Raw genomic sequence first — 16,842 nt, forward strand, 5'->3', positions numbered from 1 at the left:
TCTCTTCAGGGCAGATGTTGGGTTCAGTCATCATTTGGAGTTATGGGCAACCATCCTCTGCTACCATATTGTTCAATGATGGATCTAGCCCGATAACTCAAAGACAAATTCTAGTTTTCAATTGAATTCCTTTATTGCAGGCCTAGATGAATCCTAGGCCCTGTGGCACCAGAGGTCACTGACCTTAAACCTTTCTCTTTCAGGTATATATCTGGAACAACTGGAGTACCTCGTGGTGAGAGCTATTATACTCAGGAGGAGGGGCCAGGAGGTAAGGAGTGGCTATGGGGGTGATGGGATATGTGATTAGTTAACCCCTGCAGAGCCAGGTGCCCAGGGTGGCAATACAGTTAGGCATTTACCCTGACATATTTTTTGCAGATATTGGAGTATCTTACCTTCCTCTATCTTTTCTTTATCCTCATACAGATTTTTTAAAAACTCATAGGCTATCTTTCTCTCCCCTCATTTTGGCATATTAATTCTCCCCCATCACAATATAGTTGACTAATCTGACTTTTTTCCTTTCGTTTTTTTAATTGAAACCAGCAACCAGCATCCTGGCTTATTTGCATTCTTAAAAAAAATTTGTTTAATACTTTTTATTTGTTGTGCCATACTTTCCACTTCAATAATATTCCATTTATGTTTGATTGTATCTATTTGTTGTTTCAACTCCTGTTTTCTTGGTTCAGACCCATCTGGTCCTAAAGGGGAGCCTCTGGACTCTTGCTCTGCAAGTCGAGGCTTTATAAATCTTTTAAATCAATCGAATCAATCCCCAGCAAACCTTGCACTGCCCAGAGGAACTGCCTGGTCCCCATCCCCAGGCCTGCCACTGTCTCTCTCTCCTCCCTGGTCTCTGGGTGCAGCTGCTGGAGCCCCCAGTGGGCCCTAGCTTGAGCTGGCCTCAGAGGTGATGGCTCCTGAGTCTTGGAGAGGCAGAGGGAGGCTCCCAATGCCAGGACTGTCCCTGGGCAGGAATGCAGCCATGCCTATGGGCACCAGGCGATAAGGCATGGCATCAGCACTTTGCAGAGATACAACTCATGAATTCTAGGTCATATGTTACAAAAAACAACAACAAATACTTTCTTTCTGATTTGGCACTTGATATATTTACCTGGTGCTCTTACATAACCCAGAAGTGGTGCCAAACCCAGCCGCAGTTAAATGCCCGCAACCCCACCGAGCCTGCATAGAGGCTGACACCATGGAGCTGGCAAGTGCAGTTTCCGTCTTCTTGGTCGCCTACCTCTCCTGCCTCGTCTTGATGTTCGTCCGGAGGAAGTCCTCTGCCAGGGGCCGGCTGCCTCCTGGACCCCCTCCTCTGCCTCTGGTTGGGAACTTCTTGCAGATGAAGGCATTCAAAACCTTGTCCTCCCTCCTCAAGGTAAGTCCACCTCTCTTGCCCAGGGGAAGCCCCAGAGATGTTCTCCCCTCGTCCACTTCCATCTGGCCTCTTGGGTCTCCTCAGCCAGCGCCCTGGATTTTCCTTCTCCATGATCCCAAACGTTCCCCGCCATCTCTTTCCAGCACCACCTTCCTTGTAGCTTCTGTGAGATGACTAGGTGGCTCAGTGGCCAATTCACTGAGTGGCCAAAGTCCCTTCCAACTTTGTTACTGTTAGACTAGATTCTCCGGGTTATGTCTTCTTTCGGGATCCAATCTGGGTCTTTCGTTTCTTCTTCTTCTTCTTCGGCTTCCATTTAGGCATTCACACCTACATGAAGCCTGGGAAAGGAATTTCCCCCCCTTGGCCATTGTATCTCGGATTTGGCCAAATCGCCTTCTGATCAAGCAGATTGCGTGTTTCCCAAGGAGCCACACAAACCGAGATTAGAGAACACTTTTCTAGGCTAAAGGAAGCCTTGATGGGGCTGGGAAAATGGTTTGCTTTCCTTGGGGAACTTTGTCAAGATTATTGGCTGACAGGCTGGCAGAGGGAAGCATGTCCAGCGCCCCCCCCCCCCTCCAAAAAGGCATGGCACACAAAGTTGTTTTGGGAGCAATTCTATAACCTAGAGCTATAACCAGCCCTACCACCCATTTTTAATGAGTCTAGGGTCTGGAATATTAACAAGGAAAAATCAGGAAATGCAAATATCTCCTTTCCTAAGCTACACGCCTGAAGAATGCCAATGCTGCCACCGTTGTCAAAAAGATCCCCCAGAGCCAATTTCTAGAATTGTGGAAACTTTGTTTCCAATATTTTAGGTGTGTGTGTGTGTGTGTTTAGAGTTAGGGTTCTGCCTTGGTGTGACTTCGGGGCATTGTGCAATTTTTCTTTGGACTAAGGGGTACACACAAAGAATCCATTTTTTTTACTACCGGTTCTGTGGGTGTGGCTTGGTGGCTTGGTGGGTGTGGAAGGGGAAGGTTACTGCAAAATCTCCATTCCCACCCTTCTCCTGGCGGTTAGATACTGCAAAATCCCCATTCCCACCCGTCTTTTCTGGGAAGGATACTGCAAAATCTCCATTCCCACTCCTCTCCTGGGGGAAGAATACTGCAAAATCCCCATTCCCACCCCTCTCCTGGGGGAAGGATACTGCAAAATCCCCATTCCCTATGTTCTCCTGGGGCAAGGATACTGCAAAATCCCCATTCCCACCCCTCTCTTGGGGGAAGGATACTGCAAAATCCCCATTCCCACCTCTCTCCTGGGGGAAGGATACTGCAAAATCCCCATTCCCTACGTTCTCCTGGGGCAAGGATACTGCAAAATCCCCATTCCCACCCCTCTCTTGGGGGAAGGATACTGCAAAATCCCCATTCCCACCCCTCTCCTGGGGGAAGGATACTGCAAAATCCCCATTCCCTACGTTCTCCTGGGGCAAGGATACTGCAAAATCCCCATTCCCACCCCTCTCTTGGGGGAAGGATACTGCAAAATCCCCATTCCCACCTCTCTCTTGGGGAAAGTAAATTGCAAAATCTCCATTCCCACACCACTCTGGGGCTAGCCAGGAATGGTATTTGCCAGTTCTCCGAACTACTCAAAATTTCCACTACCAGTTCTCCAGAACCTGTCAGAACCTCCTGGATTTCACCCCTGGGTACACAGTGTGTTATGCTACAGGATGAATACATGAATACAGGAATGTTAATTTAATATTAATTTTCCTATTCCCAAGAACTGAACTGGTTCATGAGGCAGATCTTCTGGCATTAAGATTGTATCTCACGGCACCTTCAATGGCTGCACTGTGTAAATCGCCAGGCGCTTGAGCAACTAACGCTCTGCGCCTGTCCATCATAAAACAGTCCTGCCAGCTGAGTGACTCTCGGTCATTCAGTCCAAGGCAAAAGTGAAGCGGCCCCTCCTTGTTGCTGTTCTTCAAAGGGCGGTGGAGGCTCTTTTCCACAGCAGAGAACCTCTGATTACGTTCCAAGAATTTCTACCAATCCAGTGACCAGATGTTCTGTTGGTTTTATGCAATTTGTGGCAGATGGAAGAGCTCGGAAGCAAAGTCCAAGGAAGCTTGGATGCATGCCAACCCTTTCAAGTTTCCACATGGATGGCACTGAGGGTCAGCCTCTGGCAAGGGCACCTCCTGGGCCGCCTTCTCCTTCGTCTGCCCTGCAGCCCTGGGAACCCTCTCAGTTCTCCAGCCGAGTTTGTCCTCAGGCTGCTCAGTGGCTAAGACGCTGAGCTTGCCGATCAAAGGTCGGCGGTTCGAATCCCTCGTAGAGGTCTCCTGTGTGAGCAAGGGGGTTGGGCTAGATGACCCCCAAGGTCCCTTCCAACTCTGTTACTGTTACTGACCTTCCTTGGCTTTCCGTGGTTACCCAATTGGTGAATTTGAGATGGGTGGTTCCAGGGGTGAAATTCAGCAGGTTCCAAAGAACCGGTAGCAGAAATTTTGAGTAGTTCGGAGAACTGGCAAATATCACCTCTGTCTGGCCCCAGAGTGGGCTGGGAATGGGAGTTTTGCAGCATCCTCCTGCCAGGAGTGGGGAGGGAATGGGGATTTTGCAGTACCCTTCCCCCAGGAGAGGGGAGGGAATGGGGATTTTGCAGTACCCTTCCCCCAGGAGAGGGGAGGGAATGGGGATTTTCCAGTATCCTTCCCCAGGAGAGGGAGGGAATGGGGATTTTGCAGTATCCTTCCCCAGGAGTGGGGAGGGAATGGGGATTTTCCAGTATCCTTCCCCCAAGAGTGGGGGAAGGATATTGCAAAATCTCCATTCCCCCCCCACTCTGGGACCAGCCAGAGGTGGTATTTGCCGGTTCTCCAAACTACTCAAAATTTCCCTACCGGTTCTCCGGAACCTGTCAGAACCTGCTGGATTTCACCCCTGCTTATGACTCTTTTTCACAGTTACGGTCTTTGCAGCATCCTCATGATCACGTGATCAAAATTTGGACTGTTGGCAGCAGTCTCATATTTCTTTTTCTTTTTTTTTATTGAAAAAGTTTTCAATTACAAATTTTTCCCCCTTTCCCCCCCCCTCCTCCCTAACCCCCCCTCACCACCCCATCCCCCCTGTGACTTCTTCAAAATAAAAACCTAGTACATAACAGATTATATAATATTTTACCATCCCCTTACTCCCCCCTCCAAATACTGACCCTTACTTCTAGTGATATTATTAATATTATTACTTCCCCCTCTTACCAAACACTTCAAAATAACATTCCATTATAACACTGTATAACTTCTGATTTAACACAGTAATATTATTATAACTCCCAATTTATCGATAGTCTGCCCTTTTTTTCCCCCCTTCCCCATACTTATGTCTGTATATTAATATAACATTTCAAAACAACCTTCCACTTTAAAACTATATAATAAATCCTACTTTAACATTTAATCTTTTGTATATATTAATATAACATTTCAAAGCAGCCTTCCCCATGAATTCTAGTTTTACATTTATTCTACTCTATCCATTTCCTCCACTCCCATATATATGTCTCTTAAGCATCCCTTTTTTTAATCTATACAATCAATACACTAGCCTGTCTCCACCCACTTTCCTACAAGATTACCATGCACAACAATTCTTAATATCTTTATTCTTCTGCCCATCCCACTAAAAAAAAATTCCCTTATATAAACAAAATCAATGACTTTAAACTTATAATCCATATAATATCTTCTTTGATGTCTTTCCACTGGATTGCTGACTCCATCATCCGGACTAGGGTAACATAACATCCCAGTTGCAACAGAGTATTCAAAATCCTCAGTTATCATCTGCCCCCATCAGTAATGAATATCTTCACATATATATATAAAAAAGAAAACAACCACCCGAGTGACTTTATAATTGTAATCCATATCTGTAATAGTGGCTTTCTTCAGGATTATTAATTCCCATTCTCATAATGGGGTAACATCCAGATCTTCTGCATGCCCCAGCATAACTCTCTTGCCTTATAGCTCAACATAAATATAATACGTTAATCAATAAAAAAACCCCAAAAATAGATAATTCCAATCCAACAATTCATAGGCCCTTTTCACATCCCAAAATTACAGCATTGCAGAGGTCTGTCACTCTCCTCAGGATGATATCAACCACTACTTCGCCTCATCCATCTTTTCATATATTCAGTCATGTATTTTTTCAAAGTAACTGGCTTTACTGTTGCTTAGTTTAGAAATTTTTATTTTTGTGAGACCTGTTTCTTTTTTTCCTTTCTTTTTGTGGGTTGGCTCTCCATCCTGATTTCCTTCCTGCCAGTTGTGTATCAACTGGTCGATTTTCATTCTGTTTTATAACTTGATCCTGTTGGTTTTGTTTTTGTGAATCATATTTCTTTTCTGTAAGTTGTATATCAATTGGTTGGTTTCCATGGTTATCTGTAACTTGGCGAGTCATCACGTTAGAATCCGATGCCACTTCTCTCTTATTTATAAATAATCCATCTGAGGTATCTGAAGAATCCAAAGGCAATTCATCTGCAAAGGCCTCTGTAACTCGATATTTTTCGTTTATTTCTAGCTCCTTCTGCTTGTCTTGTGTTGTGCATAAAGATGTTAAGTTCATTTTTAAAATTTTTTGATAAAATTCTTCCGCTTTTTCAACAGTATTTAATTGATATCTTTCTCCTTGATATCTCAATATTATACCAATTGGAATATTCCATCTGAATAAGATATTTCTTTTTTTAAACTTAGCCACCAAGAAGCCAAATTTCTTTCTTTCCAATAATATCTTAGGCGGGAGCTCTTTATAAATCCAAATCTTTCTTCGAAAAAATTGCAAAGTAGACTTAAAGGATTTCTGCACAATATTATTTCTTATATCTTTATCTGTAAAATAAATCACCACATCTCTAGGCAATTGCCTTTGCTTTGCAATCCAGGAGTTTATTCTATAAACTCTATCGATCCTACAAAGTACCTCCTCAGGTTGAACCTTTAAAATCCCAGCCAGAACTTCAGAAGATATTTTTCTTAAATCCTCTCTGTTATTTTCATGTAATCCTCTCAGTCTGATCGCATATTCAGTAAAATTATATTGCATCAATAAAACTTCCTTTTCAATACATTGCTGTATATTTTCTACATTACAATCAGCTTCCATTTCAGGTTTTTCTTCTAAACTATTGTCTTGAGTATTTATCAAATCATTCTCAATTTTTTCTATTTTATTTTCCAAATTGTCTTCAATTTCCTCCACTTTGGACTCTAATAGATTAGTATTTGTATCCAGCCTGATCATAAATTCTGAGAAACCATTAGCCATTTTTAAAATCTTTCGATGCAAAATATCAAACTTTAATTGCACCAATTCTTTAGTTTCCTGCTTAAATTTCTCAAAGTTCTGATTCATAATCTCATCCCTTCTTACAATCTCCTCCAAAAGAAATTCAATTATATTAAAATCAGTTTTCTGAGACTGTAAGTTAAGAACTTGTTCATATAATTTGTGGATGGGGGAATCCCCCCCCTGCTTGTTTGTCCAGCTTTATAAGCCTAAACGCCATATTTCCACACAGGCAAACTTTTTAGAAAAGAAAAAAAAACCCAAGCCTCTTTCCAAACAGGATCAGTATCAAATCAAATCTCCAGGAAGGAGAAAACACAAAAGTGTAGCTTTTTCTTCAAATGTAGCCAGGAGCATTTATTCCGCTACTTTGTGGCTTAATAAGAAACGGAAGGACTTTCCCTTTTCAGCTTCTCTGCTCCAGTTTCGGCAGTCGCCATTTTAAAAGACCTTTTTTACTTTATTGAATATCCTTTGCAAAATAAGTATTAATACTTGCAATTTAGGGTCCAGGTCCAGATCCAGATCTCATCCTCTTTGATTAATCTGTTAGTTATCTTGGAAAGCTTGTCTTCGTAGCCTTGCTCTGCAAAAGGCAGAGGTCTCCCAACGCCCGGAGCAAACGGCGAGTGCTATAGGGAGCATCATCCGCTCGCCCCCAGGAGTAAAAAAAAAACCTCTGGGGGCTACGGAGAGCTCTACCTACACTCACCTGCTCTGTCTCACATTTCCTCCTGGAAATGGAGTTTTTCGAGCCGCCTTTCCGCTGTACAGGCGGCATTTTACAGGCGAAGGGGCTGGCGGTCCCGAGGGACCGTCTGGTGGCTACGAAGAGCAAACCGGAAGTCCTGGCAGCAGTCTCATACTTCTGATGGCTGCCACGTCCCTGTGTCCCATCATCCCCTTTTGTGACCTGACAAGCAAAGTCAATGGGGAAGCCAGATTCACTTAACAACCGGGTTACTAACGACTGCAGCGATTCACTGAAGAACCATGGCAAGAAAAAAATCGTAAAAGAGGCCAAAACTCACTTCACAAACATCTCACTTAACAACCGAAATGTTGGCCTCAATTGTAGTTGCAAGTTGTATTTCCATCTCTCCTTTTGGTTCCTGTGCAGCTGCGGGAAAAATACGGCCCCGTCTTCACAGTCTACTTTGGAAACCGCCCGATTGTGGTCTTGTGTGGCTACGAAGCAGTGAAGGAGGCCCTGATTGACAAGGCGGAAGAATTCTCCGGGAGGAAAACCAACCCTACCCTACAGAAGACCTTCCAGGATTATGGTGAGGGCCCCAGGCTGGTGGGGCAGGAGCAGGCCAGGCTGCCCCCCCTTTCCTGGTCACGGGGCCCATTGCTCTCCTCTGTTCCCAGGGGTGGCCTTTGCCAATGAGGAACGCTGGAAGCAGCTGCGCCGGTTCTCCCTAACCATCCTGAGGAATTTTGGAATGGGGAAGAAATCCATCGAGGAGAGGATTCAAGAGGAGGCCCAGTTCCTGCTGGAGGAATTTCAGAGGACCCAAAGTGAGGCTGCGGGAGGGGGAGACAGGAGGGGAAGGGACGGTTTGAAAGGCCGCTGGACCGATTGACCGACCATCCAACCCAGTGGTGGGATTCAAATAATTTAGCAACCAGTTCTCTGCCCTAATGACCGGCTGGGTGGGCGTGGCCATGGTGGGCGTGGCCAGGGGGGTGACAAGGAGCACTCGGCCTCCTGCAGCCCCCTGGGAATGAAAACAGGCTACGAGGGAGGCGCTGCACCCCCATGTCCTATTTTGGGCCTAAGAGGCTTCCCAAGAGTGAAAACGGGCTGCGAGGGTGGGGGAACACACCACGCCCCCCGTGCCCCATTTTGGGGCTAGTAGGCCTCACTGTACTTACCTGCGAGCCAAAATGGGGTGTGTGGGGACTCCTGGAAGGGGTGGGGCGGGAAGGGGCGGGCCAGCCAACAATTTAACTACGGGTTTGCCCAAACTGGCCCAAACTGGCTGAATCCCACCATGGATCCAACCCATTGCAGCAATGCTGAGGTCAGATATTAAGATGTCCAGAACATAAACATAGAATCACACGGCCGGAGGGGACCTGAGAGGCAGGAGACCTTGAGGAGGGGCTCGGACTAGAAAACTTCTGGTCCAGGAGATGCTTGGGCTGAAAAAGACCATCACAGAATGTGGTTTCTTTCTTTGCTGACTCAAACAGGCATCAGGCATCATTTCCTCTCTAAATAATTGCGTAGAGGGGAAGATAGGAACCACCCCACAGCAGGGGTGGGTTCTAAATTTTTTTTACTACTGGTTCCGTGGGCGTGGCTTATTTTTGGGCGTGGTTTGATGGTCATGTGACAATTCTTTAGGACAGGGATGGCTAACCTTTTTGCCGTCACGTGCCAAAAGCAGGGGGAGCGCGGGGGGTCGCGCGCGTGTGTGCCCACACCCATAACTCAATGTGCCCTGCTCCCCCGCACATGTACGTGTGACCCCCTCACGCGACCCCCGCTTTTGGCATGCGATGACATGGTGGGGCCAAGTAGGCCTGTTTTTTGCCCTCCTCAGGCTCCAGAGGCTTTCTTGGGGCCTGGGGAGGGCAAAAACTGCCTTCCCCACCCCCTGGAGGCCCTCCAGAGGCCAGAAACAGCCGGTTTCCCAACTTCCAGTGGGCCTAGAAGGCTGAAAATCAGCTGGCTGGCACGTGCAAGCACGCTGGAGCTGAGCTAGGGCAACGCTCACGTGCCCCCTGTGGCATGCGTGCCATAGGTTCGCCATCATGGCTTTAGGATTTAGCAGAGGTACTGGTCTACCAGGCTTTTAGCTGCTTGCAGAGCCGGTCCACCCATTTGTTTTTGGAGCGCACTGGTCTACCACCACACTGCCTTTTACCGCTGATCAGCTGTAGGGCGGCCCTTTGCAGCACCACGGCAAGAGTTTAAACAATTTTTTTTCCTTCTAGCTGATCAGCTGGGACTCGGGAGGCAGCGAATAGATTGGGGGGGGGGGTGGCAGGCAGAGGTGGTATTTACTGGTTCTCCGAACTACTCAAAATTTCTACTACCGGTTCGCAAGAACTGGGGAGAACTGGTAGCAACCCACCACTGCCCCACACCCCTCCTAAAACAAATCTGGAGAAAATTGTTCACCTCTTTGGCCTAAGTCCGTGATGGTGAACCTATGGCACGTGGGCCTGAAGTGGCACGCAGAGCCATGTCACCTGGCATGCGCGGCATTACCTGTTTCTCTTCCGGGTTTCTGGCGCACATGCGAGCGCGACGATCACTTGGCCTTTTTGCATGCGGCAGTGCCAGAAACTGGAAGACTTGGTCTCCTGTTTTCCTGCGTGAGCATGCGCACCATCCAGGTGATTGTTGAGAGTGCATGCAGACCAGAAACTCGGAAGAGTAGCTGGCTGAAACCGGAAGTTTAGCAGCTGAAACCGGAAGTTCATTTTTGGGCGTGCGCATGTGCCCTGGGCAGCTCGTCTTCCGGGTTGCGGTCCAGATACACGCATGCTCCCTTTTTGGCACTTGGTGACAAAAAGGTTCGCCATCCCTGGCCTAAGCGGTTCCTACAACACCATGACCCCCCCTTCCTTTTCTCTTTCTCCCTCCGCACCAGAGAAGCCCTTCAACCCCATCTTCCTCCTCAGCTGCGCCGTGTCCAACGTCATCTGTTCGATCATCTTCGGCGATCGCTTCGATTACAAAGACAAGGAATTTCTGGCTCTCATGAAGATGATGAACGACAGCTTTCGGCAGATGAGCAACAGCTGGGCTCAGGTAGGTCCACACAGGTTCTCGCCTCTCTTCAGCAAAATGGGAGGATCCGAGACTGCTCCTCCCTCGGACAATCTGGCACTATCCAAAAACACTGGGCAGCTGCCATGGCTTGGGAGGATGAGAACTCTGGTCCAAGACCCAAGGGGCAGCCAGGAGGGAGGAAAGGGCCCTTGAAAGAAAAAATCTCCAAGATTAGACTAGAATAACAGAGTTGGAAGGGACCTTGGAGGTCTTCTAGTCCAACCCCCTGCTTAGGCAGGAAACCCTACACAACTTCAGACAATTGGTTGTTCAATCTCTTCTTAAAAACTTCCAGTGTTGGAACTTCTGGAGGGAAGCTGTTCCGCTGATTAATTGTTCTAAATGTCAGGAAATTTCTCCTTAGTTCTAGGTTGCTTCTCTCCTTGATTAGTTTCCACCCATTGCTTCTTGTCCTGCCCTCAGGTGCTTTGGAGAAGAGTTTGACTCCCTCTTCTTTGTGGCAACCCCTGAGATATTGGAAGACTGCTATCATGTCTTTTCATCAGACTAGACATACCCAGTTCCTGCAACCGTTCTTCATATGTTTATTTGATTATTTAAGTTCATATGATTATTTAAGTTCCTCTCATATCAGCTTTATTCTGCAAATGCATCTGCTGATTTATTCTTGAAATGCTGCATTCATTAACTGATTAATCGATCTCATTGAGTACCTTCGGCTATGCATCCATCGGCTGGAATGAGCTCTTTTGTAACATGTCATATGTAACGGTAACAGAGTTGGAAGGGGCCTTGGAGGTCATCTAGTCCAACCCCCTGCTCACGCAGGAGACCGGTACTAGGGATTCGAACTGCCGAACTGCCGACCTTTTTGATCGACAAGCTCAGTGTCTTAGCCACTGAGCCATATTCTTTTCCTCTCATTTTCTGCAGTTCTACGATATCTACGCCAACCTCCTGAAATACTTCCCAGGGCCCCACACCAAGATCTCTGACATCCTGGAGGACATGAGGCTCTTCATTGCCAGGAGGGTGAAGAAGAACAAGGAGACCCTGGACCCCAACTCTCCCCGGGATTACATCGACTGCTTTCTCATCCAGATGGAGAAGGTAGGAGACGGGGAGGGAGCCCAGGATGATTTCCTCAGCTACAAAGCTGTCGGTGGGCACAGGGCAGTGGTGGAATTCAATTTTTTTTATTACCGGTTCTGTGGGCGTGGCTTGGTGGGTGTGGTGTGGTGTGGCTTGGTGGACGTGGCTTGGTGGGTGTGGCAGGGGAAGGAAGCTGCAAAATCCCCATTTCTCACCACTCCTGGGGAAGGATACTGCAAAATTTCCATTCCCTCCCCACTCCAGGGGAAGGATATTGCAAAATCCCCATTTCCTCCCCACTCCTGGAGAAAGGATATTGCAAAATCCCCATTCCCTCCCCATTCCTGGGAAAGGATACTGCAAAACCGCCATTCCCTCTCAACTCCTGAGGAAGGATATTGCAAAATTTCCATTCCCTCCCCACTCCTGGGGAAGAATATTGCAAAATGTCCATTCCCTCCCCACTCCTGGGGGGAAGGATATTGCAAAATGTCCATTCCCTCCCCACTCTGGGGCCAGCCAGAGTTGCTATTTGCAGGTTCTCTGAACTACTAAAAATTTCCACTACCGGTTCTCCAGAACCTGCTGAATAGCACCCTGGCACAAGGGGCTTTGCCACGGGGCAAAAGATGCGGCTCCTTTCCTGCAGAGGGCACTGTGGCACTGGTGGAGATGGGGACAGAGACAGGTGAAGCAGGAAAGGGGCTGGCGGCAGAGACAGTCCGTCCCCTGGGAATCCCTTGGCCAGTCCAGGCACTCGCTAGGACCAAGGGGCCATTTCTCTTTTGGGGAAACCGGGCAGTGGTGGGTTGCCCCCGGTTTGCACCGGTTCTATAAAACCGGTAGTAAACCTGGCGGGAGGCTCCGCCCACCGACCCCGACATCATCAGAACGCTTCTCCGCATGCGTGCAGCCCCATTGCGAACTGATAGTAAAGGTAAGTAGAACCCACCCCTGAAACCGGGCGCTTAGTCAGCCTCCAAACAGGGCTTGTCTCGCCTGGTGTGCTCCCCCCTCAACCCAGCTGGAAAGCCTCCTTCGAGCCCCCCCCCAGCTTCTCATGCACTTGGGTTCTACTTTGCCTTCAGGAGAAGGACAATCCAGACAGCGAATTCAACCAGAAGAACCTGGAGATGACCACGCTGAACCTGTTTTTTGGTGGGACGGAGACGGTCAGCTCCACCCTGCGATACGGATTTCTGTTGCTGATGAAGTACCCTGAAGTGCAAGGTATTTTGGGTGTGTGTGTGATTCAGCCCCAACGCAGCATATGTCTCTAGCCCAGGAAGCAGACCCCCCCACACACCCCGAGTGCCCCCGGGATCACTAGGCCAGCGAGAAGTTGCTGTGAGCTGCACAAATGCCCGGATTCAGCCTGAGAGCCACCCATGGAAGAGGTCAGGCCAGAAGCTGTTGGGTGAAGGGGAGGGATGCCAGCCCCATGGCCCTTGAGAACAGCCCCCTCAGTAGGTGGAGACCCCTCCTGTCCAGTTCTTTGGGCCCCCCCAGCCGCTGATTGAGGTGCATCAGAGAGCGTGCAGTTGAAGCCACTAACTTTAAGGCCACATTTTGCCAGCAAAGATGCAGGAAGAAATCGACCGTGTGATTGGCCAGAACCGGATCCCCAACATTGAAGACCGGAGCCAGATGCCCTACGTGGACGCGGTCATCCATGAAGTACAGCGGTTCAGTGACCTCATCCCCATGAACGTGGCCCATGCGGTCACCCGTGACACGGAATTCAGAGGCTACCTTATTCCGAAGGTCAGAGCCTTGGGGAGGGGGAGACTGGCCCAGGGGCATCGGGCTGGCATGTTGCCACCTGTTCTGACCTAGGCTCCCTTAATAAGCTGGAGGCAGGAATTACTGGCAAAGCCTCTTTTATTTACATGACTGTGAATTACGTTCATTCACAGTCAGCAAGTTTTGTCCAAATAGTTTTTCAAAGGAATATTTCTCAACACACCTAATCTCGTTTGACAAGCTGCCACGTAACCGGTTTCCAACCGCAGTACAAGACAAAACTTGGCAGAGTCTCTCAGAGTCACGGAACGAACAAATTGTTTCCTGTGAAAGCCCCCTCCCTGTTCACTCCTCTTTTGTTTCCTATGGGAGGGGCCAATCACCTCCAAGGTGTGGCTTTAGTCCCGAGTTGACCCTGCTTTCTCAGTTGTTCTTGTCTTCTGGCAGCTCTGTGCATACACACACTGGGAACAGGCTCCAGCTGTTCCTCTGCCTCTCTGCTAACTCCCTCTCTGCCTCCGATGCAGAGCCCTCGTCTGAGCTTTCGCAAGCCCCCAGGACTGGCCCATGTTCCTCCCCAACCTCCTCACTGTCCGACTCTGCTGCCAGTGATGGACCACAAAACCACCCTGGGCACTGGCTGGGCTGCCCAGCAGGATCGGGCAGAGAGATCAAGGGGCTGAGGAGGGCTGGCCAGGAGGCAGGAACCCCGGCTGGAGAGTTCTAATGGCCCAAAGGCAGTGCCCCCTCTCCTCCCACCCAGCCGGCCAGGTGCGATGAGAGGAGGGTGTCGATGGGGTCCCAAAGGATCCGCAGGACAGAAGGTACTCGGCACGTGTCCAAACCGGCCCCCACTCTGTCACTGCAAAAAAGGAGATCGTCTCTTGGCTGCCTTCCCCAGATCACTTGGGCGTTTTGTGCCAGCTGGGCGAAAGAACCTCTGCCCCTTCTCTTCCTCAGGGCACAGAAGTCTTTCCCGTGCTCAGCACCGTCTTGCATGACGGCACCAAATTTAAAAGCCCTGAAGGGTTCCACCCCGAGAACTTCCTGGATGAGAAGGGGTGCCTGAAGAGGAATGATGCCTTTGTCCCCTTCTCCGCAGGTACAGCCACACCGAGCCCACCTTCCCCCCACCACACCCTCCCGGGCCAGGCTTCTTGGCTGCCCTTGGGATTTTTCCTTTTACAGCCGGCTTTTCCGGTTTCCATACCAAGCTGGCATTGGGGGCTTCCTTGGCATTTCTTACGCATGCTGGATGCCCCTTTGGCCCCGCTGGCAACTCAGGAACCCAGGTGGCCCTCTAGGCAGGGGCCCTGCCTTTCCCAGAGTGTGCTGAGCAGTTCCTGGCCATCCAGCTTCCGGCCAGGAAATGGCTTGGACCTGCCCAGAGGCTCTAAGCCACTTCTCCTGGTCTCTCCTCGCAGGGAAGCGCATCTGCCTGGGGGAAGGCTTGGCCCGAATGGAACTCTTCCTCTTCTTCACCACCATCCTACAGCGGTTCCGGCTGAAGCCCGTGGTGGAGCCCAAGGACATCGACCTGACACCCCAGGAAGTCGGCATTGCCACCGTCCCACCCCTGTACGAGCTCTCGGTCATCCCCCGCTGAGAGGAGGGAGCCATGCGGGTGGGCGAGTGTGCCCTCCCAGCTATGCCGCGCCATCATCAGAGGCTTTTTTTTTTTTACTTTTAAAAGAATTTTTTCTACAATCTCTTCGACTGAAGAGGTTGTTAAAAAAATGCTTTTAAAAACCTCTGATGATCCCAGCTGACTTGCCTGATCGGCAGAGGCTTTTTTTTTTTTAAGCCTCTAACGATCCCAGCTGAGTTGCCTGATTGGCAGAAGCTTTTTTTCCTTTTAAGAACATTTTTTCTATAACCTCTTCGGCCAAAGAGGTTGTAGAAAAAATCCTTTTAAAATAAAAAAAAAGCCTCTGACAATTGCGCGGCTCAGCTGGGCAATGGGGGGGGGGAGGAATTTTTGCTACCGGTTCTCCGAACCACCCGCCTCCATCGCTACCAGATCGGGCAACCCGGTCCGAACCGGGAGCATTTCACCCCTGACTGCACGGTCCCCTTCTCTGCACCCCACCCGGGGCCAGGATCTCTGAGGGGGGTGGGAAAAAATACCTCTTCCAGGTGTTTGCCTTGAAAATATAAAGCTTTGCGAGGATGCAGATGATCTGAACTGATGCAGCCCTGGTTTCTTCTAAGGTGTGTGTGTGTGTGTGTGTGTGTGTGTGTGTGTGTGTGTGTGTGAGGGCTTGTTTCCTGGTTGTTATTGTGCCCCAACACAATCACTGGGGTAAATCTATGAGAGGGGCCAATCACCTCCAAGGTGGCCTACGTGATGTTGCTTCAAAAGAGCAAAGCAAAAGAAATATGAGAGAGCAAAAGCCAGAGAAACGGTCATCTGCCCAGCACGTTGCCATAAAAAGCCACAGGATCCCCTTGCCTCACACCCACCACTGGCCTGTCCCGGATCCGATGGTCCCGAATGTGACACTCAGGAAGTCCATTTACAGGGGGCATGGATGCCCCCTGTAAGTGGACTCCCTCTCGCTCAGGCCATGAGCCTGCTTCCTTCAGCCATCTTGGAGGGCTGGAGAAGAATGGCTACCAGGCAGCACCAGTGCGCACCAAGTCAGATACTTGGGCCAGATTCTGGGCCAATTCCAGGACAGGCCCATCAGTGCCAGCTGAGCTGGAGCAACTCTCTGGGCAGAACAAGAAGATCCAGATGGACTGGCCGAGTTTCAGTGGGATCTGGAACATATGCTGATGGGTTTCAGCCATCTGAAGGGAAAGCAGCTCACCCAGAAATGAGAGGACCCCCAAAGCAACAACACCTTTGCCAAACCACAGTTCCCAGGCTGCCTTCACACAAGGTGCCTGTCGGTGGTGAAATCTGAACCGGTTTACTACCCGTTTACCGTGGTCAGCCAGGTTACCTGAAGCCCAGTTGCCAACTTCTGGGCAAGCCTAAAGCACAGGGATGCTCTTCAAAAACTTTAGTAAGCGGTTCTCTGCCCTGTGGCCTAGTCGGAATCCTGCACCACAGCTGGGGGTGGGGGCGTTTTTGCCCTCCCTGGGCTGTGGAGGCTTTCTTCGAGCCTCCGGGAGGGTGAAAACAGCCTCCTCAGGCTCTGGGAAGCCGGAAATGGGCCCGTTTCTGGCTTTCCCTAACTTCCGGTAGGCCTGTTTTTTGCCCCCCCCCCCGAGCCTCCGTGCGCGCCCTGCACTTACCTACATCCAAAATAGACCGCGTGGAGACTCCTGGGAAGGGAGGGGCGGGGTGGGTAGGGTCAGCCAGGAGTGGGATTTGGGGGTTCTCCGAACTGCACAGAATCTTTGCTAGAGGTTCTCCCGAACCCCTACAAACCCCCGGCAGCCCCACCCCTGCCTAAGCACCTGGCTGAGGCCAGGAGGCGTGCCAGCCCCAGGGTGCTGCCAGCCTCTGAAGCTATAACTACTCTCCTCCTGTCCTGCAGGCACAAACAGGGCTCAACAAACAGAAACACAACCGCAGCTAA

General features: G+C 49.5%; 1 protein-coding gene across 1 annotated transcript; it reads left to right on the top strand.

Annotated features, from left to right (window-relative positions):
- The first annotated feature begins 1,209 nt into the window (after window positions 1–1,209).
- Window positions 1,210–15,491, top strand: LOC139317263 (cytochrome P450 2G1-like). The gene is made up of 9 exons (XM_070944291.1): window positions 1,210–1,393; window positions 7,847–8,009; window positions 8,098–8,247; window positions 10,335–10,495; window positions 11,411–11,587; window positions 12,658–12,799; window positions 13,146–13,333; window positions 14,273–14,414; window positions 14,737–15,491. Exons 1-9 carry the CDS (start codon window positions 1,214–1,216, stop codon window positions 14,916–14,918), a joined length of 1,485 nt encoding a protein of 494 aa, XP_070800392.1. The 5' UTR covers window positions 1,210–1,213; the 3' UTR covers window positions 14,919–15,491.
- The last annotated feature ends 1,351 nt before the right edge of the window (window positions 15,492–16,842 follow it).

The sequence above is a fragment of the Pituophis catenifer genome, unplaced genomic scaffold (assembly GCF_029215685.1).
Source record: "Pituophis catenifer annectens isolate HBS135680 unplaced genomic scaffold, rPitCat1.0.hap2 SCAF_1, whole genome shotgun sequence".
Classification (NCBI taxonomy): domain Eukaryota; kingdom Metazoa; phylum Chordata; class Lepidosauria; order Squamata; family Colubridae; genus Pituophis; species Pituophis catenifer.